Raw genomic sequence first — 19,710 nt, forward strand, 5'->3', positions numbered from 1 at the left:
GATATAGGCCCTGTGTGCGGATCTAGGCCCTGTGTAGAAGTATGAATTCTTTCTCTTTCCCTCTTGTAAAGCAAGGCAAAGGTTTGCATCTTGAGACAGAATGCTGAGGCATTCCCCACTACCTTTTGTCACAAGACTCTTGCCACATATTAACCTGACACAGGTTTACCCTTATCTTATCTCTTATCTTGTTTAAGCATCCCTTATTATGGGCAACAATCAGACTTTGCCTGAGCAGGCCCTGACTTAAGGCTAATCAAGAGAGCTTAAGAAGCATGCATTATAACCTTTGGACTGTCACATGCTATAGTAAGATTTGAACATCTAACGCTGATGGGTACTGGATAAATAATTTTGTTATACTTTTCTTATGTATATCTCAAGGAAGCCTCGGCCCCACCGCTGTATAATCTTGCAACCGCGGGAAGCATTACGTGGTGCCTCATCATTGGCCGTCCTGTTTAATATGTTTAGAATAATTGTGAAAATTTATATTGTTCAATAAATATGTAAGAATATAAAGTGCTTAGTACTTAGCTTTTAAATCAGCTTAAAATTTGTTTCCTGGTCAGCCAAAACCTGGGAATAAGACCCAACATGTTTCGCTCAAAGAGCTGTATCAAGGGTCATCCTATATGAAACAAACCAATTTTAGAGAAGAAGATAACAATCATCTATACATGACTTATCCCCCTCCCTTCAAAAGTTGTAACAATTAAATGTTATACATATTAAATCTTCTTATGCAAAAAAACCTTACCGAGGTTGCCGCTGTCATCCGACTCCACTTACACTCTGTGAGCAAGATGGCAGCGGCGTTCTTACCTCCGATTTAAATACTCCCCTTAAACTTGTCATTGTACACACCCCCTTCACCTCATTCGTCCATCCTCTCAGCCAATCACTGTCATCCACTCTATCTCAGGAAACAAATTTTAAGCTGATTTAAAAGCTAAGTACTAAGCACTTTATATTCTTATATATTTATTGAACAATATAAATTTTCACAATTATTCTAAGCATATTAAACAGGACGGCCAATGATGAGGCACCACGTAATGCTTCCCGCAGTTGCGAAATTATACAGCGGTGGAGTGGTGGGGCTGAGGCTTCCTTGAGATATACATAAGAAAAGTATAACAAAATTATTTATCCAGTACCCATCAGCGTTAAATGTTGTGATATATCTGGGCTCGATAGAAGAGTTTCTGTTGCACATATTGCCATAGTTGGGGATAGTAAGATTTGAGACATATCAGAAATGTACACATTGGGAATCACTTTATTGTAACTGTTATTATCCCAGGACAAGCAGGCATGATATTCTCACATGTGGGTGACGTCATCTACGGAGCCCCAGCGCGGACAGCTTTTCAAGCAAACTTGATTGAAGTTTCAAGTTTGCTATGCTGCACCACGCATGTGCATGCCTTCTTGCCCACTAGAGGGCGCATCCCCACCTCGTGGTCCTCAGTTCAGTCTTTTCCGCGGAGCCAGAAGCCCTGTGGAATTTGTGCTCTCTTCTATTTTGCCTTCTGACTGCCTAGACTCCCACACTCTACAGTTTGAAGCAGTTAACACTTTGTACTTACATAATTAAAATCCACTGTTTACATCTCAACAACAAGGATAAGCAAATCAACAGTAATTGAAAAATCACATACAATAAAAATTAAGCACCTTAGATTACACTGCTATTTTAGTGTTGTCATCTTAAGCTATCGTCATTTCAGTACTGTCATGTCACATTAGAGCTTTACAAATACATGAATGTGGAGTTATGCTAATATGAGCATACATGTGGAAGTCTTCTGTGTTTATTCAGTAGTCACGTGCAACACTTTCTATATGAAGGATGTGTACCAATGTTTTGGACATTCTGTGATTTTTCAGCTATTTTTTTTTCAGTTTATACACACTTAAGACTTTATCTATTCAATTTTTCTATATGAGCTCAGAACAGTTTACATGCATTTATTCAGGTACTCCAGCATTTTCCCTGTCTGTCCCAGTGGGCTCACAATCTATCTGATGTGCCTGGGGCAATGGGGGGATTAAGTGACTTGCCAAGGGTCACAAGGAGCAGCCTTAATATATTTCCTGCATATTGATTTATTGTGTATAACATTTTTCAGGCACTGTTGAACTGAATGTGTTAGTGAATACACATCTCTAGCGCATATATGCATTATCCTGCCTAGAGAATGGCATGGGGACAAACTTTTCCCTGACCCATCCCTGCGAGTTTTGTCGCTGCTCCATTCCTGTAAGGTCTGTCTTAACTGCACAAGCCTCAAACACTTATAATTTTAAAGTGTTTTGAGGCTTGTGCAGATGAGGACGCAGATTGTAGGAATGGGGCAGGGTCAGGAAAAGAACTCACCGGGACAGGAAAATGAGTTTCCGTGGGGAACGGGGAAAAATTTGTCTCCATGTCATGCTCTAATCCTGCCTCTTTAAAAGCCTGATATTTAAATACACTGAGCAGACTTCAGGCTGCCAGTCACATCTAACACATGGGAAGTTTGAATCCAGAGGAAAATGATCTCTGCCAAAAATTGGGATATGATGTTGCCAGTGGACCTCCAAGAGATACCCCCATCCCCTTGTCTGATTTAAGCTTATCGAACCTTGTGAGGAAGCATTTCCCCTTCAAACCTCCAGGTGGTTTTCTTCTCTGCTTTGCATATTTCCTCCAGACCTTTATTGAATCTTTTCCTTCCTCCCACCAGGACTTGAACCCCCAATGTAATACTTGAGCTCAATTTTCCTATATTTACCAAATTGTATCTTAATTTAGTGTCTTAAGGTTTATTGCACTTAATTTGTGTTGAAACTGTATTGTAACTTTCATTATTTATCCTTTTAATTTTCATATATATTTTTTACAGAACCAGTTAAAAGCGGATGCAAAAAAGGCAATTGGGCAACTTCAGCTTCGCACTTTAAAGCAAGGAGACATGGTATGATTGCATCATAAAGATATGCATAAGATTTCATGCAGATTACCAGCAGTAGATTTACAGTGTGTACCATAGGATTCTGGTAACACTGAATAGAAGTAATTTAAATACTAAAGTGTGTCATAAATAAGAATTGTTTCATGAAATGTTTCTTGGGATGATACTAAAAAATACACTATTTAAGTTTGGGCAATTATAGAGAATAACCTTGTTTTAAATGTTATGTTATGCCCCTTTTTAAATATGTTTTTACGTTTTTTTTGATAACGGCAAAAAATAAAAAAAGGGGAATTGTAGATATGCTTTTGGTTTATTCCTAGGCCACTGTGTGGTTAAATTATATAAGTTCTGGATTTATAAAAATACCACTGTTGTAAGACACAGCTATTATTTTTATACTTTTACATTTTTAGCTCATTTTTATTGCACCATTTTATTGTTTTCCTAAGCCTTTAACTTTTTGTATACTTTCTTAGGCTTCAGCGATATTAAGACTGCGTTTAAAAGATATTGGTTCCTGTTTTATGATACCTTCTTTGTAGCTCAACCAATCAGGATTGTGTTTAAATAATTGTGATTTGTTTAAGTTACATTGTTCTCTTTTAAGTTCACTCAGTACTTATACTCTGTTATACTCTTTGGTTTATACCAGTGGTCTTAACTCAAACCCTTTGCAGGCCACATTTTGGATTTATAGGTACTTGGAGGGCCTCAGAAAAAATAGTTAATATCTTATTAAAGAAATCACAATTCTGCATGAGGTAAAACTCTTTATAGTTTATAAATCTTTCCTTTTGGCTAAGTCTTAATAATAATATTGTAATTTATAGATAAAGAGACATATGATCAAGAAACTGTTTTATTTTACTTTTGTGATTATGATAAACATCCCGAGGGCCTCAAAATAGTACCTGGCGGGCCGCATGTGGCCTGGCCGTGAGTTTGAGACCCCTGGTTTATACCAAAGCATCTAGCCCATCCCTTATTTGCTTCAAAGCCCAACTATATGATTCTTGATAGTTTAGGGAGATTGTTTCTCTTTTTGTTCTCCTTATCTTAGCCCCAATTATATTCAATGCTTTATAGCAAGTACATTTTTAAATATGTAATTGTTTTGTTTATACAGCATAAAAAGGGGCTTGTAGGTATGTGCGTACTTTTGTTTTATTCTTAGACTGCTGCATAGTTACATTATACCAGCTTAAAATTTATGGAAACGCCTTTGTGGTAAGACATATCAACCACCATTATATTCTTGGTTCATTTCTATGTTAAACAATACTGGGGGGGGCGGTCTAGCTTTGGCCACCTCTTAATTACTCTCGCTTGTATGTTAATCTTCAGACCTTCAGAAATGCCACCAGATGCTCAAATACATTTCATAGTATCTGGCTTTATGCATTCAGTCTTCACCGGGTCACTTAAAGCGGTTTTTCATATGCTAAATTGAATGTAGTAAACCTTTCAACGTTTCATAGTTATTTAGTGCAACTACAATATTTGTATTTAACTTAGGTGGTCAATAATAAGGGATAAGTGAGCCAATATATTTCACCCTGGGGGGGTTTCTTCAAGGCTACAATCACTTAGTTGGAACTTGTTACCCGAAACGCGACCACCGAGTCCCTATTACCATGAAATGTAATGTATGAAATGTATTTGAGCATCTGGTGGCATTTCTGAGGGTCTGAAGATTAACATACAAGCGAGGGTAATTAAGAGGTGGCCAAAGGTAGACCGCCCCCCTCCCCAGTATTGTTTGACTTATACCTTCCATTTATATATGTATATATATATATATATATATTTTGAAACACGGGATGTCATTTCTATGTTGTCATTTTAGTGTCATTTTATTATGTTTTCCTGAACCGTTCTCCTTATGTAACTTTTTTTTTTTAAGGTTTCAGCCGATCAGAACTGCTTTTTAGTAAACCACGCTCATCTGAGTTCCTGTTTTATGGCAACATTCTTTTGTGGCTTCAGCCAATCAGGATTGTGTTCAGGCAGTTGTAGTATGTCTTGGTGCCATTTGTTTTATGCAGTGCTTTACTTTGTTAGCTAAGCACTTATATACTTAGGGGCTCATAATTAAAATGTAAACATCTAAAATCCCACCCAAGGCAGCACTTGGATGACCTAAAAGACAGGTCGTTTAAGTGCCAATAATCAAACTGACTTTCTGGACGTGTCACGGATTTTTATGCCTCTGAATGCCACTGTGCACACAGACCTGAAAGGGGTGTATCCGGAGGAATGGTTAGGAAAGGATGCGGGCGGATGTGGGCTGACCTAGACTTAGTCATCCTGCAGGGATCATTGAATATTTTACTAGACATCCTGGATGAAACTTAGTGAGTTAGATCAGTGTTCTTCAACCTTTTTACACCCGTGGACCGGCAGAAATAAAAGAATTATTTTGTGGACCGGCAAACTACTAGGACTAAAATTTAAAAACCCTGTTTACGCCCCATCTCCGCGAGCTCGGTCCCCGCAAACCATCTGATCCCATCTGCACAAGCCGCAATTATGATTTTATATTGAACGTATTTTATTAAAGTATAAAAAGAAACAATACCAACAAAACCCCTGTCTCCCCTTCCCTTCACATATATCCCCTCTACTATCAAGAAAACTGAACAAGCCAAGTTATTATAGAATGCTACATAGAAATATCATGCTAACAGAATACTGCAGTCCCCAGTTATGTCTCTAGCAGGATATATAATTCAAATCTGATATATTCTAATGACAAAATAGAAATAAAATTAATTTTTCTACCTTTTGTTGTCTCTGGTTTCTGCTTTCATCTTCTTTTCACTCTTTTCCTTACAGCATCTGCCCGTTCCATCCAATGTCTGCCCTCTCCCCCTTCCATATGTATCTGACTTCTTTCTATGCCCCTCTTCCTTGTCCATCCTCCTCTCCTTTTTACATCATTCATTCCAGCTTCACTGCCTTCTTCAATTTTATCTCTCCTACACCAGATCTAGCATCTTTATCCCTCTCTCATTTCTCTGCTGACCCCCTTTCCAGCATCAATGTCTCTCTACTTTCTCATTCCTCTCTCTCCCCTTTCTCTCATCTGATCTCTCCATTCCACCCTGACCCCCTTCCCCTCCTGTAATCTCCCTGCCAGCTGTTTCCTTCCTTTTTTCTTTCTCCCTACCCTCCTTCCTTTTTTTCCTTCTCCCTTCCCTCCTCCCTCTATCCAACATTAACTCTCTTCCCATCCCTTTCCCTCCTCCCTCCCAGCAGCATCTCTCCTTCTTCTCCCTTCCCTCCTCCCTCTATCCAACATTAACTCTCTTCCCATCCCTTTCCCTCTTTCCCTCCCAGCAGCATCTCTCCTTCTTCTCCCTTCCCTCCTCCCTCTATCCAACATTAACTCTCTTCCCATCCCTTTCCCTCCTCCCCTCCCAGCAGCATCTCTCCTTCTTCTCCCTTCCCTCCTCCCTCTATCCAACATTAACTCTCTTCCCATACCTTTCCCTCCTCCCCTCCCAGCAGCATCTCTCCTTCTAACTCCCTTCAAATCCAGTAACAGCTCTCCCTTTTCCAGACCTTCCCAGCCTCCTACAGTGGCTTCCTCCCCTTCCAGCAGCTCTCGGTACTTGCCTGCAGGAAGTTGCCGGTAAATCACTTCCCTGTCAAATTGGAGAGCTGGTGGGAGGGGAGACAGCCACTGTGAAGGCTCCCCAGGATCTTGTTCGCACACGCTGACCATCTCCCTCCACCTGCACCTGAATCTGCAGCTCTCTCCGGTCTAATCGCAACTTCCCCGCGGCCCTCTTCAGCAACTCGGCAGGGGTGGTGATCAAGACACGCTGCCGACGTCGGGACTTTCACTCTCTGAGTCCCGCCTACTTTGTTTTAACTTCCTGTTTCCGAACAGGCGAGACTCAGAGAGGGAAGGCCCTGACGTTGGCAGCCTATCTTGATCACCTGAGGCTGGGAGGAACCGCAGTCGGGAGGAACTGCAGTCGGCAGGAAATTTAACTGCCGACTTGATCTCGCCGGTCCTGTGTGGACCGGCAGAAATTTTCTGCGGACCACCACCGGTCCGCGGACCGGCGGTTGAAGAACTGTGAGTTAGATGATGTAAAAACAGGTATAAGTGCCAAAAAAGGTAACCAAAGTGACCAGATAACCACTGCAGACACAAAGTAACCCCCCCCCCACTCCCACAAAATCTGAAGAGCAGGGAGTCACGTGTACAGATTCTCTGCCGGCCGGAGAGAGAGATTCGCGCTCATGCGCACTCCTACCTGCGGTGCCCTACATCTCACGGAAAATGAATGCACGCAGGTGGGATTGCATATGCGCAGCTTAGGGTTTTATTATATTAGATTTTACTACCTTTTACTGTTTAAAACTGCATACTAATTTGTCTCTCCATCTGTATATATGTTTATTACCATGTTTTTAAATGTTTCTGCTGATTATTTTTATGATGTAAAATGTTTTAAAAGTTTTTTTTTTTTGTATTTTAATATTCCTTTATATACATATCTGTACACATCTTATTTCATATTATATTCTGGTATAACTACATTACATATTGAATGCTAATGTGTGTTTTATCATTATTTTTTTAGTGGCCCCTGAGGAAGGCATTATTTATGCTAAAACTAGGATCCTTTTGGGGACTTAGACTGACACAATAAAATTCTTATGGCTGAATGGACTCCTCCACTTGCTTTTGCTTGTTGTTTGCTCATTAATATGAAAGCAGCAATTTGAGATGTGTGGATAGGTTGTACAGATCATAATCTGTCTCTCTCAGACTCAAACTATCAAAAACTGAAGGTTATCGAGCTTATAACACTGTGCAAGGAAGTGATTACATTAACTAAGCAGATGAAAATCAACTGTTCATTGAAGAAAGCACTCGGAGCATGTCGAGTTGGAATAGCATTTTACTGACAGAGAATATGGAGGAGCTGATTACATTTTCTACTGCACCGGACAAGCAGTTCCTAATCAAATTGTGTAAAATTAACTCCTTGCTAGCAGAAGTTAGTTTTGTAGCCCTGTCAATGGTTCCAAAAGAACAGTCAATAGATAAATAAGTCTTCTACATCTGGTGGGCCCAACAAAAAATATCTGTTGAAATGGCACCTGACTGTTGCAAGCTTAGACAGTCAAGTGATAGGATCCTTAATCTTTGTTCAGGTCCTGTGGTTCACTATTTTACAGTTAAACACACTCGGTAGCATCATTGCTGGATCCAAGACTGAAGAGTCTCTTTGATCCGATGACAGTTGAAGAGAGTAACAGAGCCATAAATAGATTACAAATACTAATAGATGTAATCCAGGTGCAGCCAATTGCCAAAATGGCAATAAAACATGCAAGAAGAATTGGAGGCCCTTTTTTTAAAAAGATATTCAAGAGCCAGGAAATGCTATGTTGAGTTAAGAGAAGAGTAGATTGTCCTATTCATGGCTTCTCTTTACCTTTCTGTGAGGATAGTTTTTAGAACTGTTTTTATATCTCCTGGAAAATCTTTGCAGTGGTTAGGTAAATAAAGCAGATTGCAGTAATTTCTGGAACTACCAGTTGGTGTAGTTCTGTAATGAAAAAAACCCTGAATTTTGGCTTGAAAATTAAATGGTGATTTTTGCACATGATTTTTGAGTTGTGAATGTGATTTTAGAGCTTTTGTTCTTGGCAAGACTTGTTCCAGCTGAGAGATTTTTCAGAGTAGCAGTGTGGAAGGATTGCAGACATCAGTTTGACGAACAATTCATGACACTTTATTTTTAATAGATTATGGACACAAACTGGATTTTGCCTCAACTGCTTATCTTACCTTTATGGTGATCATAAAACAAGTGTGACACTATATCCTTGATCTGACATTTTAAAGTGTCCCGTTACTATAAAAGATTTCAATCAGTTAAATTCCATCTTCCCTAGCCAACAGTGATAAAATAGATGTTAAATTATTAAATTGTGTTAAAGCCACAGGAATCCTTTATGATAGAAGGGTAGTACAACATTGTAAATGGCATTTGAGAGAGAGGTACCTATTCCCAAATGCTATAGAATAACTTCATAAAAAGTCAGTGTATGTAAGAGAAAACTAATAGGGGCTATCATAGAAGTAGGATGATATGGTTAAATAGAGAATAATTGTTAACTTCCAAACATAAAAGACCACACTATATAAAACTGACCAAGAAGACAGTAAACAAATCATACAAAAAAAATGTTCATGCAGTGCCTAATTAAGCTGTAACATATTTTGCCACAGTGTGTGATCAAGCTGACTAATGTAGTGGGATTTAAGAGGTTCAAATAAGTTTCTGGCATTAAAAAATCCATTAAAATTATTAGCCAGATATACTTGGAAGAGCAATTGATTATCCCTGCAAATGAGCAATGAGAAACAGATCTAGTTTTTGAGCTATGCTATATACTTGTGATATGGGATTGATGCTGGCTTGATGGGCATTAGTTTGACTCAACATGACTTATGTTCCTTACATTTACCGTATATAGCCGAATATAACCGAGATTTTTGGGCCCAAAAATGGAGGTCTCTGTTTATATTCGAGTCTACACTTGAGTACTTCTCTAACTAGTTTAAAAAAAGATCAAAATTTAAACCTACCGAGGGGGGGCATCTAGCTGTGGGGGAATGGAGTCACGGGACAGGCCCAATATGCAAGGCAGGCAGCTGATTCCTCCCAGCAATCTCCGTGGTGGTCGTCCATGCTGTTTGTTTGCCAGCTGCTGGGAGGAGGGGGAGTGAGGAGTCAGTGGCACAATTAGTTTGCAATCATCCCTGCCTTCAGTCCTGGTCCCGCTAAATTGGCTGGCAATGATGAAGCCAGATGTGGGGGCCTGCCCTCTTGCCAAATTGCCATATGTGTGGACCTTCCCTCTTGCCAAATTGCTATAGGTTCTGCCGGTCTCAATCCCACCCTTCAAAATCGGGAAGTAACTTCAGAGGGGGGGCGGGATCGAGACTGGCCGAGCCTGTAGTAATTTAGCAAGAGGGAAGGCCCCCATGGCGTCTGGCTTCATCATTGCTAGCCGGCTTGTAGTTGTATTTTCCTATGTAGGGACCTTGTTGTAACATAGTAACATAGTAATAACAGCAGATAAGGACCTGAACGTTCCATCCAGTCTGCCCCTTAGTTATAGCCATTAAAAATACATGATTAAATTAACTTGTCTCTTCTTTGCTATTTCTGGGTCATAGTTGTGAGTATGTTAGCTTTGAAGTATAAGCACTCTCTTAATTGGCACTATATACTTTGATTGCAATGATAATCATACAGTCAAAATTCTATAAACATGTAATCTCATCCAATTATCCTCAATATTCTTATAGGATTTTTGGAATGCAATGCAGTGATCTTTCCAAGACTGTCCCCTAAATAAAACATATTTATTAGTATCACATAAGAACATAATATTTGAATAGCCTTACTGGGTCAGACCAATGGTCCATCAAGCCCAGTAGCCCGTTCTCACAGTGGCCAATCCCAAGGAGTAGCAATATTCCATGCTACAGATAAAGGGCAAGCAGTGGCTTCCCCCATGTCTTCCTCAATAACAGACTATGGACTTTTCCTCCAGGAACTTGTCCAAACCTTTCTTAAAACCAGCTATGCTATCCACTCTTACCATGGCCTCTGGCAACGCATTCCAGAGCTTAACTATTCTCTGAGTGAAAAAAATTTCCTCTTGTTGGTTTTAAAAGTATTTCCCTGTAACTTCATCGAGTTTCCCCTAGTCTTTGTAATTTTTGTTCTGATTTTTATCTAATATTTATACCCAAGTAATCTGTTAGTGCTTCATAATTTACCTCATAGGGCTGTTCAAAAAATAACTCAAACTATCTTCCCCCTCGTTAAAAGGCGTCATGTATGCGGGTAAATTAGGGAAATCCCTTTTCTTCAAATTCACTGAGATTTGGAATAACCTCCCTGCCCCGCTGCTGAACCTAGGCTCATTCCAATTATTCTGAAAGCATCTGAAAACCTGGCTTTTCTCCAAAACGTAAAGCTATCTATTTAAAATGTAAAGCTAGCTATCCTCTTCATAACCTCTAATTTCTTTTTATGTCATTCCTTCATTTATTGAATTTACCTGTAAACTGTGCCGAGCTCTATCTTTATGGAGATGATGCGGTATACAAACTTAAGGTTTAGTTTAGTTTAGACCTTAACTTGCTTGTATAAACAAATAAAGCTAGGGAGGCGTGGTTTGGTGCGCATATGTAGGCGACCCTAATGCGCATGCTTGGATTTTTTTCCTGCCTACAGAAGCTATCAGTTGCCGGCAGACTGCCGATGAGTGAGAAAGTGAGCGCCGTCGGATTTTTCTTTTTGGCAAAATGACAGAAAAAGTTGAACGCTGCATTAAATTTTGTGTAAAGCTTGGTGATCTGCAAGATTCAACAGGCCTTCAGGGACGAAGCAATGGGCACCACACAGATAAAGGAGTGGTACAACCGCTTCAGAGATGGCTGCAAATCAGTGGAGAGTGAAGCATGTTCTGGTAGGCCCTCAACATCCAGAAATGAGATCGTCATTAACCAAATGAGGACCCTAGTGATGCAGGATCGTCTAATCATGATGAGAGAACTTGCAGACGAGGCGAGCATCAGCGTTGGATCCGTTCATTCCATTTTGACTGAGGATTTGGGCTTCAGGAGAATTTCAGCGAAGTTCACGATAACACACCTGCCCATTCTTCACATTTGATATGGAGTTTCCTGGCCAAACACAACACACCTGTGATTCCTTAGGCTCCCTACTCTCTCAACATGGCTCCATGTACTGAAAATGCCCCTGAAAGGGACCAGATTCAGTCAAGAGAAGACATTCTGCAGAATGCAGTTGCAAGCAATCTCAAAAGAGGCATTCCAGCAAAAGAGGCAGAACCATTGGAAGAAGTGTGTGGCAGCCTAAGGGGACTACAGTACTTTTGAAGGAGATTAATATAAGATTGTTGTATCTGAATACGAGTATTTTTTATGAATAAAGGTCTGATACTTTTTGAACAGCCCTTGTATCAAAAGAACGCCGCTGTCATCTTGTCCAAAGAATGTAAGGGGCTTGATGACAGTGTGGAGACATATATGAGGTAAATTTTGAAGCATTACTTAAGTATAAATATTAGATAAAAATCTGAACAAATCTGTAGTGTATGTTTTATTTAGGGGACAGCCTTGGAAAAATCACTGCATTGCATTCCGAAGATCCTGTAAGAATATTGAGGAGAATTAGATGAGATTGCATGTTTATAAAATTTTGACTGTAAGCTTTGGGATATATGCATCACAGATATTTGTATTATGTTTAGTGACTTACGAGATAGCTGATGGGGAGGAAGGGTGAGCAGTCTATATAGATTGGCTCACACCATGATAACCCAAATTTCTAACCTCTGTTTATATTCGAGTCAACCTTTTCCCCTCCCCCCACACTTTTTTTTTTTTTTTTTGCGGGGGGGGATAAAAGGATACCTCTGTTTATGTTCAGTTATATAGATTGTTATGATATTGGGCTAATCAACTAGTTAAATAACTATCTTATTAAATACTGTGATATATTCTGAAGCCTTATTGTGAGCCACCTCCTTGTGTTCTGTGCCTGTTGATTGGGTCATATGGGAAGGATCAAAATACTGCTTGACATGAATAGTGAGGGACATTTCTGTCTCCCTTTCGTATTGTATTTGTTTTCTCTTGAACATACTGTACTCTTCTGAAAAGCTATTCTAGCCCAGGTGTGTAAGATCTAGTTACATGACAGACCTTAACACTTAAATATGAATGGGACGTAAAAAGGGGCAGAACTCAAGCATTATAGAACCTGTTAGCAGGAGGATGAAGATGAATGGATACTGGAGACAGTAGAAGAAGGAAATAGACTTGGAGGGAGGAAGATTGTTGGAGATGCAGAGGAAGAAATGATTTAACACCGAGAGAGGAAATACCTGAAATGAGAAATTAACAAGTGACAGAAATAAAGTAGCAAGTTTCTATAAAATGGCAAAAATAAAGGGGGGGGGGATGGCAGAGAAGAATATTTTTCAATGGTTGTAGATGGGGCAGAGCAATAAACTCAGCAAAGAGGATGGAAACACGGGGGAGGGGTTCAAAAAGGGCAACAGACTTAAAATGGAAATCTGGAATAGTATAAAAGGAAATGGTAACTTGGAGGATTAATAGAACCAAAGGTTTGAGTAACTATCTTATATTTGTTCTAGGGAATATTTACAAGAGGCTATTAAAAAAAATATTTGGATGTAGGTTAAACTTTTTCACTTTTTGTTTTGTTTCACATTTCCTATTTTTTGTTTAAAATGATAGTATACTGCAGTGATTCCCAACCCTGTCCTGGAGGAACACCAGGCCAATCGGGTTTTCAGGCTAGCCCTAATGAATATGCATGAGAGAGATTTGCATATGATGGAAGTGATAGGCATGCAAATTTGCTTCATGCATATTCATTAGGGCTAGCCTGAAAACCCAATTGGCCTGTTGTTCCTCCAGGACAGGGTTGGGAACCACTGGTATACTGTATATAGATAGCAACGAAAAAACAAACCAAATGGATCTGATTTTTCTGAAGAATTTTAACATTGGTATCAGAAGGGAAAGAATTTAAAATAAAATAAAAAATTAGACCCATTAGTATGGCTCTTAGGGCTCCTTTTACTAAGGTGCGCTAGCAGTTTTAGCGCACGCAAATCCTGCGCTAAACGAAAAATACTAATGCAAGCTCTATGGAGGTGTTAGCATTTAGCATGCATGGCATTGTAGCGCGCGCTAAAACCACTAGTGCACCTTAGTAAAAGGAGCCCTTAGTTTGAACATAAGAATAGCATTATTGGGTCAGACCAATGGTCCATCAAGCCCAGTAGCCCTTCCTCACGGTGGCCAATCCAGGTCACTAGTACCTGGCAAAACCCCAGAGTAGCAACATTCCATGCAACCGATCCAGGGCAAGCAGTGGCTTCCCCCAAGTCTTTCTGAAGGACTAGCTAGCTTGTCTGGCTTCCAAGATATTGGTAATGAATGTATAACACTTTTTTTGGAAAGGATGGAAGTACATGTAGGTTTTAGCGATCTTTAAAACCACAATTAGCTTCGGTCTTCAAAGAACTGTTGAGAGCCACAGCATTGTATCCAATGAACTGCAGAAGATGTTCAAAGGAAACGATTTCTACATTTTACTTTCTAAAAGCTGTAGATCTGGGAATTTTGGTCCTCCATTCTGGGTCAGACCTCAACATCCCTATGGTAGTCATCTAAATTCCTAACCTCCATCTTTTTCTACCCCCTCTTTTCTCTTAAAAATATGGAGCAGTCTTGCTGGTGGAACAGTGTCATTGGATCAAGATTAGTAGAAACTCATTTGCTATCACTGTTGTGTGAAATGAAATAGTGAATTTGGGACCTACATGTTACATCCTCCTTGCTGCTCTCATCAGAATAGATCAGCAATGGTGGGTAGGTCTTGATATGTTAAATCTTTTCATTAACTCTGCTTTTCAACACCTCTCCCAAGCCAATTGGGTTATCAGGATTACCACAATGTATGTTCATGAGATTAAGTTGCATGTACTGGTTATCTATTGCATATAAATACACCTCGGTCATAATTCATTGCCATATTCTGAAAACTTGATCAGGCATGCCTCCAATAAATAGTTGAGAAGCGTAGCTTGTGACCCAGACTGGCCACACTCAGCGACAAGATGCTTGGCTTGATAGACCATGGACTGACTCAGCATGGATTTTCTTTGTTGTTATGTCTTTAGTTCTAACCCTCTAGTGTTAGGCAAAAAAATCTAGGTTTTATATATTTGACAAGTATTGTCATTGGCCTCATTCTGATATTGGCTTGGACTTTTTTAATGACCTAAGTCACCCTATCAAAAGAGAAATATTTATATTTAAAAATTTATATACCGCATACAACTGTGAGGTTTCCATATTACATACATAATACAGTCAAACCTTGGTTTACAAGTGCACAGGTTTGCGAGTGTTTTGCAAGACGAGCAAAACATTCGCAAAATTGGCGCCTCGGAAACCGAATTTGACTCGGTTTACGAGTGCCACACCCTCGCGATCCGGCATCCCCCACAGCGATCTGGCATCCCCCCCCCTCCGAGCGCCGCAACGACATCGCTTACCCCAATTGGGCACCGGCACCAGCACCCAATGCACAGGAGGTGCCGGTGCCCGAAGATCCTCGCCTGGGCTGGGCTGGGTGGTGCAACGGAGATCCTCCCTCTTCCCTGTGCTGGGCTGGACTGGGCTTTGAGCATTTACGCATGCTCAAAGCCTTCTGATCTCGCTCTCTCCGAGATTCTCAGATTCAGAATCTCGGAGAGAGCGAGACCAGAAGGCTTTGAGCATGTGCAAATGCTCAAAGCCCAGTCCAGCCCAGCACAGGGAAGAGGGAGGATCTCTGTCGCACCACCCAGCCCAGGCCAGAAGAGGGAGGATCTTCGGGCACCGGCACTTCCTGTGCATTGGTGCTTGTGCCGGTGCCCAATTGGAGTAAGCAATGTCGTTGTGGTGCTCGGGGGGGGATGTAGGATCGCGGGGGAAGGGGGCGACGTGAGTGGGGGGAGGATGCCGGTTCGCGGGGGGGGGGTATGGAGCAGAGTTGGTGGCCTCAAGGGGGAGGGGATGGAGCAGCGCTGCTAGCCTTGGGGGGGGAAGGAGTTGGAACAAATCAAAGCGAGTTTCCCTTACTTCCTATGGGGAAACTCGCTTTGATATACGAGCAATTTGGTTTACGAGCATACTTCTGGAACAAATTATGCTCATAAACCAAGGTTCCACTGTATCTTGTTTCTCTACGATCATCACATATAACATAGACATGTCTAAACAACATCATTAATCGTCCCTGTTATAAACAGGGATAGAGCACAAATTCAATCAATTCAGAAATACAAGCAAGCTTTAAATCATACATTTCTGTCAAAAAAAATTCTAAAAGGCGATTTACCAACTGAAATATACCTTAGCATAAGAAGGCATTGGCAAATAATTGAATTTTCAGCATTTTCTTAAAATTCATCCTCCCCATACAAAACAGCAGGATACTGGGCAAGGCATTCCATAGGTCTATGCCAGCCACAGATATCATTGATGCTCCAATCCTAGCATGTATAATTGACATTCTACCCTCCTCCAAACTTAATTTCATCACATTTGCATCTCTAAGTTCTCTTCTCGGTTTATAGATCTCAAAGAATTCTTATAAGATCTTTGGGGGAAGCATGATACAATGTCTGATGTATAATCACAACAATCTTAAACTGCACTCTTTGTTGCATAGGTAACCAGTAGAATAATGTTTGGGCTTTTTGTGAGGGGGTTGCAGTCTGGGTCACTGACAACATTGACTAAAAGGGAAAAAAATTGTTTTCCTAAATAATGAAATTATTTGTGCCTACCTAGGCTTCTGAAATCAAACGCTGAAACTTTTTTTTTTTTCTTTTTTTTTTTTTTTTTTGGGGGGGGGGGGTATTTTTAATGCTGGCTTTCATAAGCTTTCTGAAATGTTAGAGCTGATTGCATGCATCTTCAGTATCATGAAAGTGCACAATGTTAAAAGTAGCCCTGGAGGGATTGTTAGGCTCTGGGTTGCTGGAGGAGCTTATTCTCATTAGATGTGCTTGACGACATCAGGTTCCCTTGTGAATTACAAGCTCAGGTATTGATTTCTGTTGCTCCCTGTGTCCTTGTTCGAGATTGTCCCATTTCTGAGTTCAGAACAGTTAAATACTTGATCTGTCAGGTTCCCATGTTAACGATTCAGGTGAGATTAAAAATGGATAGCTTCAAGAAAGTAATTATACAGAAATAGTTTTCATGGCTAAGACCAAAATATTATTTAAAAACCCTCAACCAGAAATCTGCTTTTCAAAATTGTAGACACTTTGTTCTGTAACTTCCTAAGTTGTGGTGAAACTTGACTCATATGCACTCTGAATCCTTAAAACTGGTAGGCAAACAGCCTATTTCCTACAGTACTCTGCAGTTTCTGGTGGCCAGAATTAAATGGGTTAATCTGGTTCTTAGTAGATTTGAAATGCGTGCTTCCCCATGAAGGAGTGTGTGATTTATCAAGAAGCTATTGCCCTGGGCTACTATCTTTGGTTGTACAGTACAGACTAGTGCTGCCCGATTTGCATCGAGTCACCGATTCACTTCGGGCGAATCGATTTGTTTTTGAAGAAAACCAGACTTACCGATTTGTCGGCCTCCTTGCTAGAGACCCGTTCGGACTTTCCATCTGCCACCGGAGTCCTTGCTTCTGATGCAAAACCAGAAGTTACATCAAAGCAAGGACTCCAGTGGCAGAGGGAAATCCTGAACGGGTCTCTTATGTGCAGATTGGCGGCAGCAAGGCGCTCTCCTTCCTGGGCATTAGTATTTCTCCTCTCTGGCCAGGCAAAAGCGGCAGTAGCGAATGCAATTCACTACCCTGCCGCTATTCCTGGTGTCTTCTCTCCATTTGGCCGCCCAAGTGGAAACAGGAAGTTTTCACTGAGGGCGGGCCGCAGTGGAGAGAAGACGCAAGGAGTGGTGGCAGGAGTACATCGCTAAATAACTACCGCCACCAGCAACACATAACGTCAAAATAAAGGTAGATGGAGGGAGAAGGGGATATGGACTTGGGGGAGTTGGTGGACTGGAGGAGAGATAAGGAGAAGATGGATGGGAGAAATGAACTTGGTGGAGGGGGAAATAGACTTGAGGGAGATCATGGAGGGGAGATGGACTTGGGGGAGAGGGAGAGATGAGGAGAAGATGGATGGGAGAAATGAACTTGGTGGAGGAGGGAAGATCATAGAGAGGGGAGATGGGGGAGAGATAGAAGAAATAATGGATCTAAAAACAGGAGAGGGAGAGAGATGGTGGACAGTAGGATTTAGGGAGGGAGGGAACAAAGTAAGAGAAGTTGGATGGTGTGGGGTGGGATAGAGATAGGAGGTAGGAGGGTAGTTAGAAAGAGAAATGGAGAGCTGGTGGAGAAGGAGGGAGAGATGGTAGATCTGGGGATGGTGGGGCTATCGCTGCAGCTATGGGAATAGAGGCAAAAAAAAGGAAAGATTCCAGACCTCCAGGGAAGGGAAATGGAAGGAGAGGACAGAAATGGAAGATGGATTGTTACCACAGAAAAAGAAGAAAACGACAAATGGGCAAGAGACCCTGGCAAGCAAGTTATCAGAAGACATTTGTTGCAGAGCCTGGGACCAACATGATTTGAAAAATGACCAGAAAACAAAAGGTAAAAAAAAATATTATTTTCTGTTTTGTGATTATAATGTGTTAGATTTGAATTTTGTATCTTGCCAGAGCTGGTGAGCATGAGCTAGGATTTAACAGAGAGAAGAAAAGTCTTTTTTGTTTGTTTATTTTGTTTACATCACAGCACCAGTGTGGGTAGGAGAGGGAAAAGGGGGTGAAGAGGCTATAAAATAAACTCACCAGGATATTTGGAAAAAAACACCCAATTGTGCAGGAAAATCGAATTGATTCAATAGGCTGAATCGAATCAAAATATTTTTTCCTGAATCTGGCAGCACTAGTACAGACCATATTGGGTACTATCCAGAATTCACTAGAACCCTCCAGCCTTGGCTGGAAATACGACAGATATACTGTACCATCCTAGTGCTATATAACCTAGTAGGTTGGCTTATTGTGAATCTCCTCATCAATATTTAGTACAGGTACACAATCCTTTATCTGAAATCCTTGGGACCAGGTATATTTTGAATTTTGGAATTTTTTAGATTTTGGAATGGTTATGTTAAGTCAGAAAAGACACTAAGATTGCCACCAAACTTTATTTCAAAGTATACCATTTAGTAGAACTTCACACACAAATGTGTCACTCATCTGTAGCCTCCAGTTCAACCATCTTTTCCCACTTGAAATTTGAATCTGATACTTAAGGAGCTTTCAGGAGCCACTTTTTTTTTTTTTTTTTTTTTTTTTGAAAATTTCAAAAGAAAATACACAGGTTTACACTTGAAATTGAAAGACAATAACATCATTGAAAATTTTGAAGGAAAACAAGTTTTCATACAAATAATTAAATATCAGTGCTTGTCTGAGACCACTATAAAGAGAGCCAAAATGGAGGAAAAAAAAGAATAATGGAGATTATCTTCTCCAATAAGGAAATATGAAAAAGAAAGGAATGTTAGCTGGTATTCAAAACATAAAGCGAGAGTATATTAACCAAATATGAGCTAATCTAAGGGAGAAGAAATAGCCATAGAAATATGATGGCAGATAAAGGCCAAATGGCCCATCTAGTCTGCCCATCCACAGTAACCACGTGCCTATCCCATGCCTTCTTAAGTTCAGACACAGTCTCTGTCTCCAACACTTCTTCCAGGAGACTGTTCCACGCATCTACCACCCTTTCTGTTTTCCGCGGAGCAAAGAAGTCTGGAATATAAGAATAGCCTCACTGGTTAAGTCGGTATTGACTTCCTGCTTCACATAATTTTCTTTCATTTATTTTTCTTTTCTATCTAATCACTTGTTTAATGAAAGGACTTTATTTTCTTTTTTCCCCGTTTACTCTGGAGAGGGGGGGGAGGAAGGTTCCTCTGTGGGTTTCGTGCTTCAAAATTCAGTTTAACTCACCGAGTTAATTTTTTCCCGTCCATGTCAAAACCTTTGACAGGTTTGGAGAACGGCGGTTTGTGCTAGCGGTTTATTTCTGTAGCCGAC

The 19,710-nt window shown here is 40.5% G+C and overlaps 1 protein-coding gene across 2 annotated transcripts in view; it reads left to right on the plus strand.

The window, feature by feature from the left end:
* The window catches only part of RNF128 (ring finger protein 128), an 86,061-nt gene that overhangs the window by 45,778 nt on the left and 20,573 nt on the right, over window positions 1-19,710 (plus strand). For both annotated transcript variants that reach the window (XM_033945883.1, XM_033945882.1), the window contains exon 3: window positions 2,892-2,963. In XM_033945883.1, the coding sequence (XP_033801774.1) occupies window positions 2,892-2,963 (72 nt within the window). The remainder of the gene's footprint in view (window positions 1-2,891; window positions 2,964-19,710) is intronic.

Source organism: Geotrypetes seraphini, chromosome 5 (genome assembly GCF_902459505.1).
Source record: "Geotrypetes seraphini chromosome 5, aGeoSer1.1, whole genome shotgun sequence".
Lineage (NCBI taxonomy): Eukaryota > Metazoa > Chordata > Amphibia > Gymnophiona > Dermophiidae > Geotrypetes > Geotrypetes seraphini.